The sequence below is a fragment of the Balaenoptera physalus genome (genome assembly GCF_965194825.1).
Source record: "Balaenoptera physalus genome assembly, chromosome: 1".
Taxonomy (NCBI): domain Eukaryota; kingdom Metazoa; phylum Chordata; class Mammalia; order Artiodactyla; family Balaenopteridae; genus Balaenoptera; species Balaenoptera physalus.
Genome location: NC_138882.1, coordinates 183,321,808 through 183,344,563, shown reverse-complemented (window position 1 = coordinate 183,344,563; position 22,756 = coordinate 183,321,808). Strand labels below are relative to the sequence as shown.

Below are 22,756 nucleotides of genomic sequence, written 5' to 3'. Positions count from 1 at the left end.
TCTGCTCTGAGTGGGGAACAGATTGGAGCGGGCACAGGTGGGCTTAGGAAGCTGCCCAGCGCTCTAGGTGGGTGCAGGGGTGGCAGTGGAGGAGGTGAGAGGTGGTCTCGAATGGATTTCTTGTTGGGTTAGAGAATTTGGAAGCATAAAAGCAGGAAGCTTTGGGGGAGGGGGGGGGATTGAGGATGTCCAGAGGTTTTCAGTCTCTGCTCTCTGGAGCCTCAGGGGCCGCGGTGGGAGTGGAAGGGTTAAACACCGTGGCTTGACACCACCCCCCGGCCCCCTTTTGTCCTTCTTCTGTCTGGGGTTCCATGAGAGGTCCACTGAAAGGGCTCTGCCACTAAAACAGAGCTCAACAGCCACTGCTCTGCTCCAAGCCCTTCATGTTGCAGATGGGGAGACTGAGGCCCGGGGACGACGTGTCCAGGGTGGGTCACATGGGAATCAGTGGAGAGCTGGAATGGAGCCCTGGGGCCCAACCAGGTTGGTCTCCTGGCCAGTGGTCCCCTCCTCCCCCCGCCGCTCCCCAGTCCAGCTGTTAGGGGGTGCTGTTACATAGCCGGGTAGCCCCAGCCCACTACCCCGCTGGTCTCTCTCCTGAGCCCCCGGATGCTCTCCTCTCTCCTTTCTATCAGTGATGTGCCCAAGGGTGCTGAGACCTTCAGAGTCTCTGGGAGCTCCGGGGTGGAGGTCTTCACGGTCTACAACACAGCACAGGTGACAGAGCCCATAGACAAGGCCCACTGGCCCCTGGATGCTGGCGTGGATGTGATCATATCTGTGGACGCAGCCAGTAAGGCTTTAAACGATCTCAAGGTAAGAGGCTACTTCCCCACAGAAGGTAAGAGCCCCCCACAAAGCATACCCCGTTCACACATCACCCCCACTCAACCAAACCCCACAAGGCTTTGCCACCCACGTCCACGCGACACATCCTAATGCAACTCAACAGACACCCAAACATGCAAACCCACCCCAGTGCCCCAACGTCACACGCACACATACACGAATGCTCCCGTAAAAGCACAGCCTTCCTGCTCGCCCCCTCAAATTCACAAACGCCCCCTTTAACACAGCTCCACGCAGACCCCAAGCAAAGGAGTCCTCGGCAGCACCCATACACACATGCACGCACGTGGACACAGGTACATACCAGGGTGTGTGTCTCCCACCTAAGGAAGCAGGAAGCCTTCTCTCTCACAGATGGTACCCTTCTCACTCACCCTCAGGCACCCACCACACACACAGTGACCCCTGATTCATTGATTCAGCCTTTTCTCCAACGACACCAAAAAGGTGGGGACTGTGCAGCTGTTGAGAGTAGGGGCCCTGGAGCTCAAATCCTACCTCTGAGCCCCATCTACTGGGGTCATCCTGGGGGCCCACTGAGATGGCCCGGGTCGAGCCCTGGCCATGGGTTCTAGGGCACAGGGAAAGCTCTGTGAGCTTGGGCTGCTACTATGGGGAGGGGGTGGGGGGTGGTCATTGTTCCCATTTTACAGATGAAGAAACAGAGGCTTAGAGAGGTTGACTAACTTGCCTGTCCCTAGTGACAGCTGTCCCTTCCCTCATTCTTTCTCTCTGACATCCCCATGGATTCCTGAGGGTCCAGCTGCTCCCTCTGGGATCCTCCCGCACCCCATCTGGCCCTCCTGGCCCCTCAGCTCAGCCCTGGGAGCTGAGGAGGCATCCACAGCCTCTCCAGCTGGAGAAGGGGGCTCTGGATCCAAGCCGGGAGCCCGTGGGCCTTGGGCCTTCAGCAGCAGGGAGTAGCTGGGCCCCCCATGCCTCCCCTGCCTCTAAGCAGGGCTGCCGGAGTGTCCCCTCACTCCCCCTGTCACAGCCATCGCTGAAGGGGCGGCCGTGCTGGCTTAGGCTTGACCATGTCCCCACAGGTGAACGTCTCCTACTTCGGGCAGCAGAAGGACAGTGCCTTGGGCCACAGTGTGCTCTACCTCACTGGCGCCGGTAAGTCCCACCTCCCTGGCTCTCCGTACATCCACCCCTCTATGCTGGCTGCTTGAGGGTCTTAGGGGAGCCCCCAAGTGCAAGGCCCATGGACATCTTCCTCCCCCATCGAGGAGCTTGGCTTCTTCAGAGGCGGTTCATCCACTCTAGAGCCTCAGGGGTGGAGTCGCAGCCATACTTAGGGCCATAAGAATCTGGAAACTGCACTGCCCATGGGTCACCAGCTAGACCCACAATAGGCCTCCTTCATCCAGAGTCTGCCTATCACACTCACTGGAACTTCAAGACATCACTAAACCATGGAGAGCCACATGCTACCTTCGGCCAGACCCCGGCAGCTGGCCCTGTGAACCGCAGAACCAGCACCTAGAACCTCAGGCCTGATCCCGACCTCCAGAGTCAGGGCCCCCAAGAGCTAGCAATTCAGCCCACATAGAAGAGTCAAAAATTCAAGAGCCAAAGGCTTGGGTCCCTCCAATGCCCAGAACCACAGGGGGCTGCCACAAGAGCCTCTCAGGTGTTGGGTGTGGCCCCAGAACAGGGCTTCCTGGTTCTCAAGAGCTTGTGGAGGGGCCGAAGCTTGCCCCAACCTTGACATTATGGTGCGAGGGTGGGACCGGGGAGCCCTGGTAGTCCCTCTACATCTCTTTGCAGACATCTCCCTTGACGTCGACACGGGCCGCACGGGCAAGGTGAAGAGGAGCCAAGGCGACAAGGTGGGACTCTCCTGGTTACCCCAAGATGGCAGAGTTGACAGGCAAACCTGGGGGTGGTCCTGGGGTGGAGTGGGCTCTTCCTCCAGAAGGGTGATGGATTCCTAGGGTCTGTGGTATCCAGCAGTATAGGGAAGCCATCTGAGGACTCCCAAATCAGCATGAATGGGCCTTAACTTACACTGTGTGATCAACATGCTGTGTGACTCCTGGAAAACAGCTTACCCTCTCTGGGTCTCTCTTGTGCCACCTTAGAACTGGGATTGGTTCTTTTTCTTGAGGCCTTTTCTATTTCCTGGGCTGTATTTGGACCCCCAAGCATGGTAGGTGACTTGTCAAGTGACTGACAGATCCTGAAGAGTGAGGACGAAGATGAGGTGGGCTCAAGGCATTACCCCACTGGATGTATCTGAAAGCCATCCTGGGAGGGTAGAAGATATGATTTTCAGGGAAAGACCCCAGAGAGGAAGCCTGAATCATATATAAGACTTTGTGGACAAGATGGAGTAGGGCTGCCACAGATGGCTGTGCAGGTTGTTCACTGCACAAGGTTGCTTGGGCAAGGTGGTGGGTGGGGCCTATGATATAAATCATGTCTTGGGCCGTGTACAGAGAAGCATCTACCCAGAGGGGTGAACAAGAGTGCCATATAAGTTAGCAGTGGTCCTGTAAGGTCCCCCAGATCCAAGTTTGAATCCCATCTATGTGACCTGGGGTTCACACCCCAGAGCCTCTTTTCCCTCTTCTGTGAAATGGGGAAAAAAAGCCCTGCCTTGCAGAGTCCAGTGGGGATAAAGTAGAAGCACGTCAGGAAGGGGACTTCCCTGGTGGTCCTGTGGGTAAGACTTGCACTCCCAATGCAGCGGGCCTGGGGTTCCAAACCTGGTCGGGGAACTAGATCCCACATGCATGCCGCAACTAAGAGTCCGCATGCCACAAATAAGAAGTATGTATGCTGCAACTAAAGATCCCACATGCCGCAACAAAGATCCTGTGTGCCGCAACTAAGACCCAGCACAGCCAAAATAAATAAGCAAATAAATTAAAAGAGAAAAAAAGAAGCACATCAGGAAGAGCTTTGATCACAGAGGCAGGGTTCCAGCCATCTTCCCCACCTCTCAGCTCAGACTATCTTGCAGGGCCTGCAGGATCTCAAGTGAAAGTCAGAGAAAACTGTGGGACAGGCCCCAGGAGAGGACTGGGATGGGGAGAGTCTCCCAGGAATTCTCCAGCCCCATCAAGGTCAGGGCGAGGCAGTCTTAGTCTGCTGGCAGGACCAAAGCTCAGCAGACTGGCAAAGGCCATTTCTGGGTTTGGTGCCATCACCCTTCCTCTTCCAGTGTGATGGCTGGGAGGAGCTGTTGTTCAAGTTGTTCACTGCACAAGCGTGGAGTGGCTCTGGGTGTAGGGACCTGGAACTCCATTCCCCAAATCTATGATCCCTCTATAAATCTTTAAGCAAACCCAGAATACAGAAGTCTCCAAGTTAACAAAGCAGACAGCTCTAGCCATGTCCAGAACCCCTTCCCAGAGACCCCTGGGTCCCACTGACCCTAAGGCCTCTTGCTTTGCCACAGAAAACCTGGCGCTGGGGCCCTGAGGGCTATGGGGCTGTCCTGCTGGTAAACTGTGACCGGGATGGTCTCAGGTCCAGGGGGATCGACCTCGCCAACACTCAGCTGACATCACTGGATGGTGAGCACCAGAAGGGGTGTATGGGGTCGTCCAGGGTGATGGTGTGGGATGGAGCAGGATTGTCTCATGGGCACCACTCTCTCCAGACCTGCAGGACATGGCCCCAATGGTGCTGAGCTGCGATGGCCCTGATGAGCTCTTTGACAGCCACAAGCTGGTCTTGAACGTGCCGCTTTCTGATTCCAGGAGAGTGGGGGTCTTCTGCGCTAGGGGTGAGTGGCCTGGAGGGGTCTCTTCCCTCCCTGCTCCATCTTCTGCTTCCCAAACCATTCTTCTCTTATCCACCTCTCTCCCTCCTTCCATCATCATTTTGTAACTCTCACTACCACTTACAAACAGCCACTCCATCAGGACACGACATATCGCCCAAGAAAGAGGTTCCCAAACTAGACCCATTTTATAGAGGGGAAAACTGAGGCTCAGACATGTGAATTCACTGCCCTAAGGTCACACAACCAGTTGGGGATGGAGCAAGCATTCAAAGCCAGTCTCTTGGGCACCAAAGCCCCTCTTCTTTCCACTACCCTTGCCCCTTCTCCCGAGCCCATCCTTCCTCTGGTCGGTTAGCATGGAATGAGTTCTCGATGTAAAACAAGCACTGTCCAGGCTGGGTAGGGTGGAGGCAGGGACTAGCAAAGCTGAGGCCCAGGCCTGCCTTCAGAATCCAGTTGTTCTGACAGTTTATTAATCAAAGTCTGTGGATTAAAAAAAAAAACAAAAAAAACCCCAGCAAAAACACTAACCCTTAACCCTGAGGTGCCCTTACATTTTCATAAATCACAAGAGACCTCTCCTGCCCCTTCCTTCTTCCGCATCATCCTCCTCTGTTCAAACTGACTCAGAACTTGTCCCAGCTAAATGAGCCTGGCAGGGACCAGAATGTTCCAATGGTGGAATGTTACCCAGGAGTCCGGCTTGGAAACACTTTCTGTGATACCAGAACATAAGCAAAGTCTCCGTAAGTGAGCTGAGAACATTTCATGCTGTAAGAGCGTGCCAGGGTGGCGCTTCCCAGACAACCCTCAGGGGAGGGGAAAAGGCGATGGGCCAGAACTACTAGGTGCCAGGCGATTTTTTAAAAAAATTGAGATGAAATTCACATAACATAAAATTAACCATTTTATTTTATTTACTTTATTTTTTTATAAATTTATTGATTTTTGGCTGCATTGGGTCTTTGTTGAGGGGCGCGGGCTTTCTCTAGTTGCGGCGAGCGGGGGCTGCTCTTCGTTGTGGTGAGCGGGCTTCTCATTGCGGTGGCTTCTCTTGTTGCAGAGCACGGGCTCTAGGCACGTGGGCTTCAGTATTTGTGGCACGTGGGCTCAGTACTTGTGGCACACAGGCTCTAGAGCACGGGCTCAGTAGCTGTGGTGCACAGGCTTAGTTGCTCCACGGCATGTGGGATCTTCCCAGACCAGGGCCCAAACCTGTGTCCCCTGCATTGGCAGGCAGATTCTTAACCACTGTGCCACCAGGGGAGTCCCCAGATAACCATTTTAAAGTGAACAATTCAGTGACATTGAGTACATTCTCAATGTTGGGTAACTACCACAAAATTTCTAGCTCTAAGACATTTTCATCACCCCCAAATAAAGGCCTGTACTTATTAGCAGTCACTCCCCGACCCCCAACCCCCAGCCCTAGGCAACAGCTAATCTGCTTTCTGTCCCTAGGGATGTACCTATTCTGTGCATCTCGTACAAATGGAATGATATGATATGAGGCCTTTTGTGTCGGGCTTCTTTCACTTAGTATAATGTCAAGGTTCATCTGTGCTGTAGCATGTATCAATACTTCATTCCTTTTTATGGATGAATAACATGGCAGCATATGGACATACTACATTTTGTTTATCCATTCATCCGTTGATGGACATTTAGGTTGTTTTCACCTTTTGTGCCAGCTGCTTTTACTTCCTTATCTAGTTTAAAGCTTACCCTGACCGCATGAGAAACATAATATTAGCCCATTTTACAGATGAGGACCTGAGGCTCAGAGAGGTTGAGTCATTGAACTGAGGTCACACAGCTTGCACATGGCAGAGCTGGAGAGGAGTCCAAGTAGATCTAACACAAAGGTGGTTCTGCCTCTACATTCCTGGCCTCGGGTTTCCTGTCCTCGCATCCTCGCAGCCCCACACCCCTGTCCCAGCACTGGGCCCCCAGTGCTGACTCTGGTTCCCCCTAGGTGGGAATTCTCTCTCAGACTACAAGCAGGTGCTGGGGCCCTGGCATCTGTCCTACGAAGTGGAGCGGCATCCGGGGGAGCGGAAGATCAGCTTCTACGTGGAGGGGCTCACCTTTCCCGACGCTCATTTCTTGGGGCTGGTCTCTCTCAGCGTCAGCCTGGTGGACACCAAGGTATGTAGGGCGCTGGGGGCTGTGATAGGGGATGAGGGGCTTCAGGGACTAGCTTGGAGGCTCCAGGGCTGGGAGACTGGGGGCTGCGGGGTCTTGAAGCCTGATGGGGCTCCCTGCAGGGCCCACTGAGTCCTCATTTTCCCCCCAGACCCTGTCTGAGGTGCCCCACTTCACAGACACCGTGACCTTCCGCATGGCCCCCTGGATCATGACCCCCAACACCCAAAGCCCCCTGGAGCTGTATGTGTGCAGGTGAGGCCTCGCCCCTCCTGCCGCTCTCCCACCGTCTCTGGCCTCATAGAGATAGGAACAGAATGCCGTACCAGGCTTGGCCCTGCACTCACACTGGACGGATTCATTGCAGGCACCCACGGACACAAGCTGGGGATAGGATAGCAGCAGGCTGGCTTGGGCCTGTCAGCCCTACCTGCTCTGAGCAGCTAAGGCCCTGGCTGAGGTCAATGGCTCAAGTCCAGCACACCTGCCCTACCCTGTCCTGCATGTAGCAGCCCCAGAACATCCAGGATTTATTCCAGGCAGTGGGGCCAGGCCCCGTTCAGACTGATGGCAGCTGCAGGAGACCCAGCCTTGCTCAGATGTGGGTGTACTCCTGGGCCTGCAGAGAACTTGGGACCCAGACTCCAAAGTCCTCTGTGAGCCCTGCCCCAGCCCGGGTCCCTGGTCCTTCTGCCATCTCTCAGAATCCTTGTCAGGCCCCTTGATGGGCAGGTGAGCCTGGATTGGCAAGGCTACTCCGGGCCTCTGCATCAGAGTTTGGACCACTGGAAAGGGCCATAGATGACTTGGAACATAAGTCAAAAGGCCAGGAAGGGTGTGGCCAAACAGGTTTGCTCTGCTGAGCTGGGCCCAGGTGTTCAGACGGGAACTCTTTCTTTCTGTTTGCTCACTAACCCCACCCTGACTCCTTTGTTTAGGCCAGTTGTGAGAAACAGGAGGAGATGGGGCTACCTGCCCCCTCACTACCACCTTAACCAGTGAGATTCAGTCCCCAGTCACCTTCTCCAGGACTTTGGTGCCCTGCCTTTGGGCTCCACAGCCCCGGGCTTGTCCCTCCCCTTGCACCTGCCACCTGATGTGATCTGGGGACGTTATTTGTCTCTGTCATTAGCCCATGAGTGTCTCTAGTGCAGAGACTGGGTTTGAACCCCTGTGCCCAGGGGCCACACGGGGACTAGCACAGACCGCATCAAGGCCACCCCATCCATCCCCTGCCTCCTGGCCCTGAGGCCAAGGCCACAGTCAGCGGTCATTATTTCGCTCCCCTCTCCCTGTGTTTCGCAGTGTCGTGGACTCCCATGGCTCAAATGAGAAGTTTCTGAAAGACATGTCTGACCTGGCGTCGAAAGCCAACTGCAAGCTGATCGTCTGCCCTTGGATTGAGAATCGGAATGACCGCTGGATCCAGGTGGGTGCGGGAGCAATCCGGGAGAGGAGGGCAGCCCGGGAGGCCTGAACCCCATCCTCTACACTGGCTTTGGGAAAGCTGGCTTGCGCAGGCTCCTACTGGCCTCCGTTTCCCTAGAGAAGCCAGGCCGGCCTGGGTGCCAGGACTTAGGGTGGGGGACATGCAGTCTAGGGGAACACCCCCCCCGCCACTGCCTGCATCGCCCCAGTCTCTCCTGCTTCCCTCCAAGTGCTCTGGTCCCAGGCAGAGTCCTCCTCTGGCTGCGGCCCTGAGAGGCCTCACTCCACCTCTGTTCCCTGGCCTCTGCACCCTCCCACTGTCCTGCCCCGCCCCGCCCCGGGCCTGGGGGGATTAACCCATTCTTAATACTACACTGAGGCAGTCACTGTGGTCTTTTTCTCTCCCCTCCCAGGATGAGATGGAGTTTGGCTACATCGAGGCTCCTCACAAATCCTTCCCAGTGGTCTTTGACTCCCCCCGAAACAGACGCCTGAAGTATTTCCCTTATAAGAGTATCCTGGTATGCGGCAAAGGGCAGAGTGGGGAAACCATGGCTGGCTCCTCCTATAGGATTCTCCAGTCAGTCTTGCCTGGTCCTAGTCCTTTAGGGGCTACAAAAGGACACAGGTGGTGGGTTCTGGCAAATGGGGAGTTAGTGGGAGGTTTGGGAGGAATATGTAAATGAAATGCAAATCTCATGCAAATCACCCCTGTTCTGGGAGGGACAGGCCAGCAAAGTCCTCCTTGAGGTCCTTCCTCTCCCCAAAGGGGGAGTGAACAAAGGAGTCAGCTCTGGGGAAACCAAACTGCCTTTTGAGGGCAACGCACCCTTAGTGAGCCCTCATGGCTCTTGTTTTGTGAGCCAGGTCCTCTCTTCAGGTAACGAATGTTTTCTGAACTCCTACTGTGTGCCAGGCACAATGCTGCTTCTATACACGGGAGGGCGACAGGAGCCACTCCAGCAACCGTGTCCCAAGTTCCAGGCCCTCCCTCCTAGCTTTACACAGTTGCTCATTTAATCCACGTGGACTCCTATGGATAAGTATGGATATCCATACTCCTATGGATATTATTATTCCCTCTTTACTGAGGCTCAGAGAGGTTAAGCAACTTACCCAAGGCCACACAGCTAGTTAGCAGTGGCTTCAAAACCAGAGGGGCTGCCTCCACGGCCCCTGAACTTTACCGCTAGGCTAACCCCCCTTTTGAGGTGGGTCGGGTCCCAGAACTCACATCTCTGCCTGTTTACTGACCCCTGTCCCCCACCTCCAGGACAATGCCAGGGTCTGGTGGGGGATATGATGGGGAAGGTCCAGGAACTCATGGGCACACAGAGCAGGGACATTTACCCCAGCCTGGAGGGATCAAGGAAGAGTCCCTGGGGAGGTGACAGTGAGCTCTGTGGGGTGAGTCTGCATCAACAAAGGGCCTGACCCCAAGCCCTGGGCTTGACCTGGCCAGCGCCTTTTCCACTGTTCTCTGCTCTGTCTTTCTCATTTCCTTCCTTCTACTTTCTTTAGGTTTAATTTGCTGTTCTTTTCTTAGCTGGAAACGGAAGCTAAGATTTTTCAACCCTTTCTCTTCTTAATATATGTGTTTAGAGCTGCGGCAATTCCCTAGAAGTGCAACTTTACTGGCATCCCCTCAAGTTTTAACGTGCTGTGTGGTTTTTACCTTTCACTTCAAAATACTGTGTAACCTCCTCACTGATTTCTTCTTTGACCCATGGGTTCTTTAGAAGTATGTTGCCTCATTTCCAAACATTCAGGGATTTTCTAGTTATTGTTCTGTTATTGGCTTTGGCTTTAACAGCACAATGCTCAGGGCACCGGGAGGATGTGTGAAAAGTGAATAGCGGTTGTTTTTCAGGGAGTGGGATTCCCCCGGGAACACCCCTCGCTCCCCTACCCCAAGAGCTGTCTCTTCCTTTTCTAACTGACCCCTCCTTCTGGGCGTGGGGGGCTCTCGACGGTTTTCCCTCAGGGTCCTGACTTTGGATATGTAACCCGGGAAATCCCGTTCGCTGGTGTCTCTGGCCTTGACTCCTTCGGCAACCTGGACGTCAGCCCGCCCGTCACAGTGGAGGGCAAGGAGTACCCCCTGGGCCGAATCCTCATTGGCAGCAGCTTTCCCAAGTGAGAAGCCAGGGTAGGAGGGTGGTGGAGGTCACGGGAGGGCCCGGGGGACCCAAGGCAGCATCCACTCTCCAACCCCCCCTGCCTCCACCGCAAACACAGTTCTCCAGTCTGAAAAATGGTCTTAAGTTCCTGCGTGGAATCCTAGAATAGAGCCCTAGAATCATAGGTTGGAAAGATCACAGAATCTTAGGAAAAAACAAACTATTGGCCCACGGTCTTTTGCCCTGCCTAGTATTTTATGAGCATAATTCGTCACCAACATTAAATATACATATACCAGGAGACTTCATGTAAAAAGCCAGATTTCTGACTTCTTTTGAAACATCAGAAGAGCGGGAAGGTCATGTGTAATCCAGGGCAGAAGTAGGAGATGGATCCGTTGACCTCTCCAGGGAGGAAATCAAAACAGCTGTTGTCCTAGCAACAGCTAGAAAGGGTACAGCCGTCACCACGAGGCTGCAGGTCAGGATACCAGGGTGACAGAGGTAACTTGACAGGTCCTACCCTGGACAGCTGTCATCTAGCAGGAAACAAGGTATTTAGGGTTTAGGGCTCAGACAGATGACAGCACCTGCTAAATCTCCCGAGTGGGTCCCCACCCAGCCTGTGGGCAGTCGAAGAATGGGGTGTGTAGCACAGGGGTCCTAGTGCGATCCCCTGCTTCCTGCCTAAAGATGAAGCCCACCCCAGGCCCTGGAGGTTGCCTTCCGGTTTGTGTGGGGTTGGCATGGAGCCCAGGCGTGCCCCAGCTTGCGTCCCCAAGCCCTGGCTATCTGGTCTTGGGCCCAGAGGCAGCCAGACAGTCCTGGGAAGGTTACCCAGGCTCAAGTGGTGACCTTGGTGGCCTCACGGCTCTGGATCAGGTGAGGTGAGACTTCCTGGCACCAACCCCAGGCATGAAGCCGGGTGCCCAGGCTGGGTGCCCGGGGCTGAGGTTGGCCAGGACAAGAGGAGTGCACTCACCTTGCTGCTGACTCATGTGCAGAACTACTCTGGGGCTGGATCCTGCCCCCAGCTCTGGGAGCAGAAGGGCCTTGAGACCTCTGGGCGGTCATTCTGTGCTTCCGGGAGGACTGAGCACAAGCTTTGAAAACTAATGGATTTGGGTTCGAGTCCTGCCTCTGCCACTTATTGGCCACATGATTTGGGGTACATCACCTAACTAGTGCCTACCGCAGGGCCTGGAACATAGTAGGTGCTTGATTAATTCATTTAGAAATATTTATCGCATGCCTACCATGTGCCAGGCGCTGTTGAAGGTACTAGGGATATATCAGGTGGCAAAGATACATTATTTTTTTTTAATTATTTATTTATTTATTTTATTTTTGGCTGTGTTGGGTCTTCGTTTCTGTGCGAGGGTTTTCTCTAGTTGCGGCAAGTGGGGGCCACTCTTCATCGCGGTGCGCGGGCCTCTCACTATCGCGGCCTCTCTTGTTGCGGAGCACAGGCTCCAGACGCGCAGGCTCAGTAGTTGGGGCTCACGGGCCTAGTTGCTCCGCGGCATGTGGGATCCTCCCAGACCAGGGCTCGAACCCGCGTCCCCCGCATCGGCAGGCAGACTCTCAACCACTGCGCCACCAGGGAAGCCCAAAGATACATTATTAAATGGGCAAATTATTTTATACGTCATCCCTCAGTGTCCTCCTCAGTGAAATGGGCTTATAAAAAAATCCCTGTCCTAGCTATATAATAGCCGTTACTGGGGATAAAAGATTCACATTAACCAACTTCTGAATGCTTGAGTATTGTTTAGCTGGACCCCTGGCAGTGGATGTGCCTTGAAGTAGGTTGGAACTCAATGGATAAAAGTTATTGATCACCTACATGCCATGAACATGGTGCTTTACCCATGTTACCTCCATTAATTCTTACAACAGCCCTATGAGGTTGAGATGACTATTATCCCCATTTTACAGATGAGGAAGTTGAGGCTTAGCTAAATGAAGTGAATGCACTAATTCATGCATTCATTTATCAATTCAATAAATATTTATTGAGACTTCCTATATGCCAGGTTCGGGGGCCCCGTGCTGGGGATAAAAGAAATGTTCTGGAAAATCCCAGGCTCAGAGCAAGGACCCCGGATGGGAACGTGTGGGGGGTCACTAGCAGAGCTGGGCCTCACTCCATTGGCTATTGTGTTGAAAACCAGGAACAAAGCTCTTGGTGGACAGATGGAACCCTGAGGCTCAGGGAGGGGCAGCTACTGCCTAGGACCACACAGCAAGTTAGGGGAATAGTCAGAATTCATATCTCCTCCTTGGACCCCGAATTAAAATTTAACATCCAGGCTGCTGTCCTGTGTTCCTGTCTTGGCTTCTGACCTTAGCAGTGAACAAAACAACCTACATACATCCTAGCAGAGAGAAACAGACAATAAGCAAACATAATAAATAAGTAAATCATCTAGTATGTTAGGTAAAAGAAGTGTTGGTGAGAGGCTGACATTTCCCTGAAGGAAATGAGACAGTTAAAGATGTGGCTATTTGGGAGGAGAATGTGCAAGGGAGTGGAAACAACTAGTGCAAAGGCCCTGAGGCAGGAGTGTGCTGGAGACATTAGAGGAACAGCAAGGAGGCCAGTGGGGCTGGAGCAGAGTGAACAAGGGGGTGTGGGGGGATGAGGTCAGAGAGCTTGGTCTGGCAGAGTTCAGATCATGACATGGACCTGTTATTTTTACGTACATAATAGGGTTATCACGGGGATTAAACAAGACACCCAGTGTGAGGAGCCTCAGGCAGGCGCACAGCAGGTGCTCAGCAAATGGCTCCTCTGTTCCCTACTATCTTGGGTTCTCCAAGCTCTGCTCCCCACATTTAAAATGATCTTGGAACAATTCTGCCTCCTGGTGGCAGCTTTGATGTGACTCAGAGACCAGGTCTGATGCTTCTCAAGGCTGGAGTCATCTGGTCCATTCCCCTGCCTCCAGGCAGAGGGCTGCAGAGTCCCAAGGAGGGACTTAAAATAACAGAAATTAAAATATTAAATATTATATTAAAATAAACAGAAATACAAGAAAAATATTTTCCGCATTCCCATCCCCTGAATCAAATCAGTGTTGTCTTGTGTCACTGCTTGTTGGGTCTCCCTTCTAGTTTCGTTGAGGATGTATTCAAGTTATATAGACTGTGGACTCTTACACAGCTGTTCAAAAGCCTTAATAGCATTCACAAATATTTTTGAGCATCTATTCTATAAGAGGTGCTGGGGATACAGCAGTGAACCTAGAGAAAAATCCCAGCCCTCCTGGAGCTTACATTCTAGTGGGCTGCCAGGCAATAAACAAGATATCAAGTATGCCAAATAGTACCAAATGCTGTAAAGAAGAATAAAGCTGGGAAAGGAGTTGAGGGGTTGTTGTTATTTCCAAAGTCCACATAGAGAAAGAGGTGACATTTGAGTTAAACCTGAAGAAAGTGAGGGACATGGGGAGTGGGCAACAATTCCCACGCTTTGGGAAACACTGGACTAAGCAGGGTGGGGGGTGGCTTGCCAGGTCCCAGTCATGTTTTGAACAAAAAGCTTGGTGCCTTGGGTAAAGAGTCAACCTCTCTGAGTCCCAGGAATTGAGATGAGGGTCTTCAGTTCCCTTTGGCAGATGGAGGGCTCTCATTTGACTCTCTTTTGCAAGAAGGGGTGGCAGGACCTTTCTGGCCTTGGGGAGGATGCTTTAAGGTGAGGGAGGGACAGACTCTCTTGGGCGATACTCAGGATGGACAGCGAGTTCCTGGGAGCACCTGGGCGCTGGGGCCAGGAAGCAGGGACCAAAGAAGACCCATTCAGAGAGTTGACAGTGGGCAGGGAGGGGCTCAGGAAGTGCCTGCAGGGAAGCAGCACACAACAGGCACGAGGTGACCCTGCTCTTTCCCTCCCTGGCCAGGTCTGGCGGGCAGCAAATGGCCAAGGTGGTGCGCGACTTCCTGAAGGCCCAGCAGGTACAGGCGCCCGTGGAGCTCTACTCTGACTGGCTCTACGTGGGCCATGTGGACGAGTTCCTGAGCTTTGTGCCCACCTCCGACCAGAAGGTACATCCCCTCTCCTCCTGCCTGAGCTACCTCTGCCCCTCCCTATCCTGATGGGTCAGGATAGGGCAAAGCCCCCTGAAACTAGCTCACCACCTCTGTCCATAGAGAGCTTGGAGTCAGGGTACCCTCTGGGCCAGGTGGTGTTAATCAGGGGGGGGCTTCCTGGAGGAGGTCAGAGCCCAGGTCAGGAGGGAACTCGTTCGCTCACTTCTCATACACTCATTCTCATACTTACTGGGTGTTTGCTCTGATCCAGACCTCTCAGTCAAGACCCAGGACTGACACTGGTAAAAACTAGTAACATTTACTGAGCACCTGTGAGATGTATGTGTTTTAATGCATTTAATCCTCTAGCAACCCCATGAGGTGGGTACTATTATCATTTCCTCCATTTTATAAATAAGGAAAACGAGGCTCAGAAGGGCAATTAACTAGTAGGGTAAAATTCAGACCAAGATGGTGGGCTCGGGACCAGCATGTTAACCACTCACTGCCTTGCAGAGGTGATCAGGGAGGGTACAGCCCGCAGGGAGCAGGCAGCCTGGGAGGGGAGGCCTCTCAGTGACCAGTGGTTGAGCTCCCTGGTGTACAAAATGGGGAAGGGCTTCCAGGAAAAGAGAAGGTCATGGACAAAGGCCTGCAGGTGTGAACCGGCTTGGAGGATTGGGGGGAGTACAGACAGTCCTTTGTGGCTGGTGGGGGGGGTTGGGGGGGGGTGCCATGTGCAGTCTGGCCTCTGAACTCTGGCCCCTCCTGAGTTTGGGGTTTCCTGTATCAGGGGAGAACCTGTCCACTGAGCTGCTCTCCCATCCTCTGTGCCAGGGCTTCCGGCTGCTCCTGGCCAGCCCCAGCGCTTGCTTCGAACTGTTCCAAGAGAAGAAGGAGGAGGGCTACGGGGAGGCGGCCCAGTTTGACGGTGAGTGCCAGTGAGCCCATCACCCTGCCAGACCATGCCCTCTCGTTGCCAGCCCTGGGCGCCATTGATGCCTGTCACGGCTGCGCTCTGTTTACAGGCCATTCGTCTGCCGGCTCTCAGCTCAGAGTCCATCACTGATTTTCCCAACACCTTCATATGGGAGCAAAGGATGAGGGCTCTCCCTTTCTTGGGCCAGGGATGGAAGCCTGGGTGGCCTCCTCCATACACTGGGTTGTTCCTGGCCGCACCCCAGGGGAAGAAAGGAACAGGAAGCCATGAGCCTTCCCACGTGCCTGTCCGTGCATGCACTTTCATACTCTTGCCCAATCTGATCGTTCACCCCCTTCTCCTCATCCCTTTTCATGGAGGAGAAAACTGAGGCTCAGAGAGGGGAAGTGGCTTGCCCAGGGCTAAGCAGCAGGGAGCAGCAGGGCCAGGGGCTCAAGAAAGTGAGGGGTGAGAAGCCAGGACGGTGGTCGGGGCCCCTCTGTGAACCTTCCTCGGGGAATCGACAGACCCTCCAAGGGCCTGGTTGGCCCCGTTGAGCACCTCCCCCTTCCCCACCAGGGATCTCAGTGTTCTCACCTGAGGAATGGAGCATTGGAAGGGATGTGGCATAGCCTTCAGCAAAGATAGACCTGGATTCAGATCCTGGTCTTGCCACTTGCTGGCTATGAGATCAAGGATGTGTTCTGAACCTCCCAGTGCCTCCATTTCCTCTTCTCTGAATGCGGGGTGATAACTAACCTGACCTAGCATTGCTTTAGAGATCAATAATAAATATAATAGGAGGCCCAGAGCATAGTGGGTGTTCAATAACGGTAGCTCTTCTGTAATTTTTAGGCTCTGCGCTCAGGCATCCCTTCCTAAGGAGTTTATAATCCATCACCAGGATTTACTTGCAGCCAGAGCTTGGTCCCATCAGAGTTTCCAGTCTCTGGCTTTCTCTGTCCTTGCTTTAGACCCTGGTGCTGAGGTGGGAGGAAAATCCTGGCCCGGATTCTACAGCCCAGGCTTGAGGTGGCCCCAGGCAGTACTCCCTGAGCAGGCTGTGGTCTTCTTTCTCTTGCAGGGTTAAAGCACCAGGCGAAGAGAAGCATTAATGAGATGCTGGAAGACAGACGTCTCAGGAATGACAACCTCCATGTACAGGTGAGGGGGGTGGGGGTGAAGCAGCCCCAGGAACTGCCGTGGTGGGGGTGAGGGGTTCAGCCCTGGGCCTCTGATTCTCCTGGGGGCTGCTGAGACCTGTGGGTTGGGTAGGGCCTCTGATCTTGGGAAACCCACAGTCTGATGGAAGAGACACAGCTGTGCCAGTCCGGTGGGGGAGATCTTGCCCCCATTCTGGGGAAATGATGGGTTTCAGCGGAAGTAGAATTGAGTTCCCCAAGAAATCTGGGGAGATGGGAGAGGTGTGGTGGGGAAATGGGGCCCTGTAGGGGCGAGGGCTGGGGTGGGTGGGAATCAGGGTGACCTGGTGAGGACATGGGGTGGAAGGAGGTCCCAGGAAGGGGCAGGGCTAATGCCTGCCACGTGCCTGGTGTAGGCCTGGCATGGAGTCCTGCTCAGTAGATGGGAGGAGGCCCCATGCTTCTCCCCAGTGGCGCCCGACACCTTTCCTCCTAAACAGCTGAGCTGGGCAGGAGCGTAAGCCCGGCTGTGGCTGGGACAGTGTGTGGTGACGGCAAGCACTTTTGCAACCAGAAGCTGCCTGGATCCAAACCCCAGGTCCGCTACTTCCTAGCTCTGTCCCCTTGGGCAGGTCACTTGAGCCTCAGTTTCCCCATTTGCTGTAGCAATGGCACAAAGCTGTTCTGAGGATCAAACAAGCTAAAGGGTGCAGAGGGCACCTACGTGTCAGGTGCACAGAGCCCGACACGTAGCAGGCTCTCAGAAACGTTGGATCCTTCCTGGTTCCCTGGGTGCCTGTGCCCCTCCTCCCGCCCCCCCAGAAATGCATCGACTGGAACCGGGAGGTGCTGAAGCGGGAGCTGGGCCTGACGGAGCGGGACATTGTGGACATCCCCCAGCTCTTCTTCCTGAAGGATTCCTATGCAGAAGCCTTCTTCCCCGACATGGTGAGAGTGTGGAGGGAGGACAGGTCATTTCCATCCTTGGTGCTGGGCGGGGTCCTGCTGGGCGGTCAGTTGGGGGTCCAGAGGAGAAGCCGTCCCTATCCAGGGGCAGAGTGGCAAGGAGGCTGGGACGGGCCCTGCGGACCTCGCCAGTGTTTGCTTTTTGGGGCAGATATAGAAAATCTCCATCGGTAGTTCCCAACCAGGGTGATTTCTTCCCCCACCCCGCCGCGGGCACTTTGATTGCCACACGAGGAGGGTGCTACTGGCATCTAGTGGGTGGAGGTCACGGATGCTGCTAAACATCCTACAGGGCACAGGGCAGCCCCACAACTAAGGGCTTCCCCCCCCAAAGTGGAACATGGAAGCGTGGTTTGGTTCCAATGTTTCAAGCTTTTGCTTCTGGGTCTCAGCTGCCTGTTCTGCTCCCCAGGCTGGCACCCCACTGTCTGCTCCCCAGAGGGATCCTGAGTTGGGCAGGCATGGCAGGTGGCAGCTGCCACCCTGGCTGTCATTAACTCAGGCACCTGACAGACAGATGAGCAGATGTGATCTCACCAATGTGGTCCCTGGGAGGGGTCTGAGCGGTGCTATTGGCACAGCCCTGCCCATAGTGCCCAGTAACCCCTTGGGAAAGGATGTTGGGGCATGGGCAGCAGTGAGGGGTGGTTCCCTAGGATGGGAGACCCTCCCTCTTCAGCCTGGGGCCTTTACTCGAATCCCTGTCATTGGACCAGCCAGTGAATCCTGGGGTCCTGATTGGAGGCCAGTGTATAGGGTCGGGCTTCCCCGCCAGGGTTGCATTCACTCCTGACCCCTCGCTGTGAGGCCCCTGCAGAGACCTCGTAGTCAGGGCTTCACAACCTTGGTTCTACCGATATTTGGGGCTAAAGAATCTTTTGCTCTGGGGGTTGTCCTGTGCATCGTAGGATGGTTGCAAAATGCCCTGGAGGCAAGATCGCCCTGGTTGAGAACCACTGCTCAGCGCGGTGCTGTCAGAACTTTCTCGGGTGATGGAAATGTTCTACATCTGTGCAGTATGACGTGGCTGTCGCCACACGTGGCTACTGAGCGCTTCAAATGTGGCCAGCGTGACTGAGGAACGGAAGTTTTACTTTCATTTTAATGAAAGTAAAAAGCAGCCACATGTGGCAGATGGCTACCGTATCAGACAGTGAAGCTCTACGGGGTGACCTGCCTCTGGTTCTGGCTGAGCGTGGGGGAAGGCCCATGACCGTGGTCAGCCCTGGGCTGTGGCCTTGCCCTCCCCTGCTGGGAGCCCCTCCCCACCACACAGCCCTCCGTGGGAATCTCCCAGCTTCAGTCCAGGCCCAGCTAGAGGATCCCAGCATGTTCTCACTGGAGGGCCCTTAGGGAACACTCAGTTAACCCCTCGTTTGTCAGAAGGGGAAAGAGGCCCTCGGAGGAGAGTGGTTGACTTGCCCGAGGTCTCCAGCGAGCAAATGGGCCGACCTCCAGTCTCCTGAGTCCTCATCTAGGAGGAAGCAGAGCCAGGCTGGCAATGGTCCTGACTACCGCTCCCTGTTCCTCTCCCTGCCCTTTGTCCCTCTGTGTGCCCCACTCCCACCCCCCATGTTCTGGCCCATTAGTGGGCAACCAATCAGGTCAGGGCCAAGGCCATGTGACAGACCCCCACGGGACCCTCCAGCTCCATGTTGGTCCCAGCCGCGGACGGCCCTGCGGGGCAGACTTGAGGGTGAGGGGCTGGGGCGTGGAGAGTGTAAGGGCAGCCCACCCTACACTGAGATGACCCAGCGAGTCAGAGTGTCCCCTCTGAACACCAAGGACATCTCCTCTGGCCATCCACTGGGCCAGAAGTTACCTCTAAGGAGCCTCCATACCCTGCACTGGGCAGACTTCCCTTCCCTGGTGTTAGGGCCCCCTGCCAGGTCCCCCAGCCGGGGAAGCAGAAGTGCCATTGGAGATAAACCCAGGTGCCCCCAAGGGCTCCCAGCCCCTTGCCCCAACTCCTTAGCGCCCCAGGCAGCCACAGTGCTACACTCTGGCAGCGTAGAAAGAGCACGAGTTTTGGCATGAGTCAGACCTGAGTCAAATTTCAGTCTCCCTGTTCTCTGGCTGTGTGGCCTTAATTATATTACTTAACCGGTCCAAGCTATGGCCTCGGAGGGAGGCTGTGAGGTTTACGGATGCTATATCTGGCACGTAGAAGATGCTCAATAAACGGTAACAATTATCAGGGCTTCCAGGAACGGTTGAGCTTGGTGTGTACTGCACAAATAAATGCACCACACCTGCGACATTCACACCGTGGACCTTGTAGATGGATACATTTGCTGTACAAGTTTTTGGCAGATAACGGTAAAATCTTGTTCTAACAAAGTCATTATAATCTACTTTTCTGATAGGTGGAGGAAAGTGTTGGAGGAAGGGGTGACTTTTATTTATATGAAGTTACCATGTATGTTACTGGCAGCCCTGCCTGTTATAAATCCTCTCTTCCAACTACGGATCTACGTCTTTTCTGCTTCCATAGACCTTAGTTCTTGAGCGAGTGCCAGCCTTAGGGGCCGGAGATGCTGGCAAAGACGGGACAGGCCCTGGGGATGGGTCTGCCAGAGCCAGAACCCAGAAGGGGCCCCAGGTGTAGCACATCCCCAGCTAACCGGGTCTCTTTCTTGCCTTGTCACTTCTACAGGTGAACATGGTGGTCTTAGGCAAGTACCTGGGCATCCCCAAACCCTTCGGGCCCATAATCAACGGCAGCTGCTGTCTGGAGGAGAAGGTGCGGTCCCTTTTGGAGCCCCTGGGCCTCTACTGTATCTTCATCGATGACTACTTGTCCTACCACAAGCTGCTTGGAGAGATCCACTGCGGCACCAACGTGCGCCGGAAGCCCTTTCCCTTCAAGTGGTGGCACATGGTGCCCTGAGCCTGCTCCCCACACGCCATCCTCTCTCCCCACCTGCCAGGGAATCCCGCCAGGATAAGGAACCTCCACCTGGCCTCCATCCTCTTGGGGGAGCCTTGGACGCTTCCCCCTGTGTGCTCACAGTGTGCTGGTCACCGTGGGTACCAGGATACAGGGATGGCCACCGCACATCCTCACTTCTGGCGTGGCCTGCCAGCTCAAGAAGGACTGCTCTCACTCTTCCCTCCCCTCTTCCCCATCCACAACTCCCAGAGGTTCTGGAAAAGATCAACAGCCTTAGCACATGCAAGGATGGCAGCGTGTGGCCTCAGCAGTTGCCCCAATTTGAGTTGCCCCTCCTCTGTTCTGACATTCCCTTTGTGTTTGCACCAGGAATGGGGCTCACAGGGCCTGGGGCCTGGGGTGAGGGCCCTGGGTCTAGGCCACCGGTGGCTCTTGTAAGACCAGGAAGGGGGATTTGGGGCCCCCTTTTTCCTTTTCTGGCTATCTTCTCCTTCAGGGGGCCCCCATGCTGTGATCTCCTAGCACCCCTCAGCCATATTTATGTAGGCAAGTAAGGACAGGAAAACTCAGCGTCTGATGGCCTGTTTCTTTTTTTTTTTTTAACATCTTTATTGGAGTATAATTGCTTTACTGTTTTAAAAAGAAAAAGCAACAAAACCCCTTTAATACCTGACTCCCTCCTCAGAAGGGTGCTTGTTATCTGTTTGGAAAGCCTTTAATTACGCATGCTGGCTGCCTCCGGCTCACAAACGCTGAGAGGCTAAAGTGAGGCCCGAGGAGGGCACACGGAGGAAGGCTGGGCAGCAGGGGAGGAGGCCAGGATGGCAGAGGAGGCTGAGGCATGGAGATAAAACCTGTGACCTGGCCTCTGCGCCCTAGGCCTCCCAGGCTTTAAGTGTCGGACTCTGGATGTGATGGGGTCTGGCTGTTCCAGATGCAGCAAGGAGAGGGGGCCCAGATGTTAGAAGAGGGTGGTGGTGGGGGGGTCATTAGGTTATCTTTGAGGGTGGGGTTTAATTTCCTTTAATAGTCGTTAATTATCCCCCTTTCTTCTGCCGGCAGTGGGAGGGAAGGCTCGCCCAGTCTCTCTCAGCAACTCAGAGACCCTGCATGTAGCTTGGGTTTCACCTGTGAGTAAAGCCCCGTGGCAGGCCTGTGTCCCCTCCTATAGAAGGCAAGGCAGAGCTGCCATGGGAATTTAATAGCCTGGCCCCAGGTGAGGTCACCGGGACATGCACAGGCAAGCTGGCTTGGCCGGTGCAGGGCGAGAGGTGGCCCCTGCCCCAGATAAGCATGGGCAGGAGGGAACCAGCCTGCCTTCCTCTCCCACAGCCTCTGGGGCCATCTCAGTGACTCTCAGCCCCTGGGCCTCTACCTTCTGGGTTTTCTCCCTGGCTCCTGGTGAGATTTAGATTGAGCCATCTACCCTTAAACTCTTTTAGCTGTGGAACACTTAGCCATCAGAGGCTACCACGGAGACCCAGCATGTGAAACTGATGAAAACGGAACTGCTCTGGTTTAAGGTGGCGGGGGTGGTGTACGAGGATCCTCCCCTTCCAGAAGGTTCTGTGGAACCCCATTTGCAAGCCCCTGGTCCAGCCCGTGCACTTTCTGCTCATAAGCATGGTGCCCCTTAGGCTGAGCCAAGAGGAGAAGGAATCTCTTCGGCGGCCAAGGGTGTGCAGCCGGGGTTCCCCAGGGACAGCGCTGCGGGTGGGAGGGGAGTGGGCATTGCAGAGAGATGGGGATGGTGGCACTGAATGCGGGGAGTGGCACTGAGTGCGGGGAGCTCTGGAATTGCTGCTGGGCTGTTTGGGGGGTGCGTTGCTGATGTTCCCTCTGAGAATGTTCCAGGTGACTGGTCACCTCCTTTCAGATTAATAAAAATGTCAACATGCATTTCTTCAAGCGGCTGCCTCCTTAGCTTCTGTTCGTTGAGCCGTGGGGAGGAGGGGAGGCAAGGGGGGGAGAGGTGCTCTCAGTTCCACCCACTATGCTACCAGCTCCTTGGCTCAACTTCCACTGGCCATGGGCAGCTCCTACCCAGCTGGGAGAGCCCCCAGGGCCAGTGCCAGGCAGGCAGGCCGACGCAGCAGGATGGCTGGCACACGCCCATTGCCGTGAGGTTGCCTGCCCTGCTGAGATGGCTATCGGGGAGGGTGGGTCCTATCTCTTCATCCCTCTCCCTTCCCTGGGCTATCTCCTCCATCTCTCAGAGGGCAGGCAGGCTGGGCCCTATTGGCAGAGTGGGAGAGTCCCCAGCAGGACTGGTGCCCAGGGCCACAGGCCAATATAATTCCCTTGCCTTCCTGCCTCTAAAGCTACTAAGCTACCCAGCCTCAGTGGTCTGATTTCAGGGACCTGAAATTATCACCCCTCTCATCCTACATACTCGGTGCTGCCTCAGATTGCTCCCCTGACACTCACTCACTCACTCATTCACTTTATTTTAGATTTGTTGTGGACTAAGAGGCAAAAAGTTGCTGCCCATCAGTCGTGGACACTTTAGTCTGAATGAACCAC

General features: G+C 54.6%; 1 protein-coding gene across 3 annotated transcripts in view; it reads left to right on the top strand.

The window, feature by feature from the left end:
• Positions 1–22,142, top strand: part of PADI1 (peptidyl arginine deiminase 1) — a 39,879-nt gene extending 17,737 nt beyond the window's left edge. The window contains exons 2-16 of one of the 3 annotated variants that reach the window (XM_082409799.1): positions 636–816; positions 1,896–1,968; positions 2,623–2,684; positions 4,259–4,376; positions 4,463–4,588; positions 6,564–6,736; positions 6,885–6,988; positions 8,039–8,162; positions 8,575–8,682; positions 10,146–10,297; positions 14,184–14,328; positions 15,151–15,244; positions 16,317–16,396; positions 17,197–17,322; positions 19,997–22,142. In XM_082409799.1, coding sequence (XP_082265925.1) covers positions 636–816; positions 1,896–1,968; positions 2,623–2,684; positions 4,259–4,376; positions 4,463–4,588; positions 6,564–6,736; positions 6,885–6,988; positions 8,039–8,162; positions 8,575–8,682; positions 10,146–10,297; positions 14,184–14,328; positions 15,151–15,244; positions 16,317–16,396; positions 17,197–17,322; positions 19,997–20,230 — 1,900 coding nt within the window. In that variant the 3' untranslated portion in view covers positions 20,231–22,142. Of the gene's footprint in view, positions 1–635; positions 817–1,895; positions 1,969–2,622; positions 2,685–4,258; positions 4,377–4,462; positions 4,589–6,563; positions 6,737–6,884; positions 6,989–8,038; positions 8,163–8,574; positions 8,683–10,145; positions 10,298–14,183; positions 14,329–15,150; positions 15,245–16,316; positions 16,397–16,874; positions 17,323–19,996 lie in introns of those variants that run through there. The other 2 variants (XM_082409800.1, XM_082409801.1) reach the window with 2 other exon arrangements.
• The last annotated feature ends 614 nt before the right edge of the window (positions 22,143–22,756 follow it).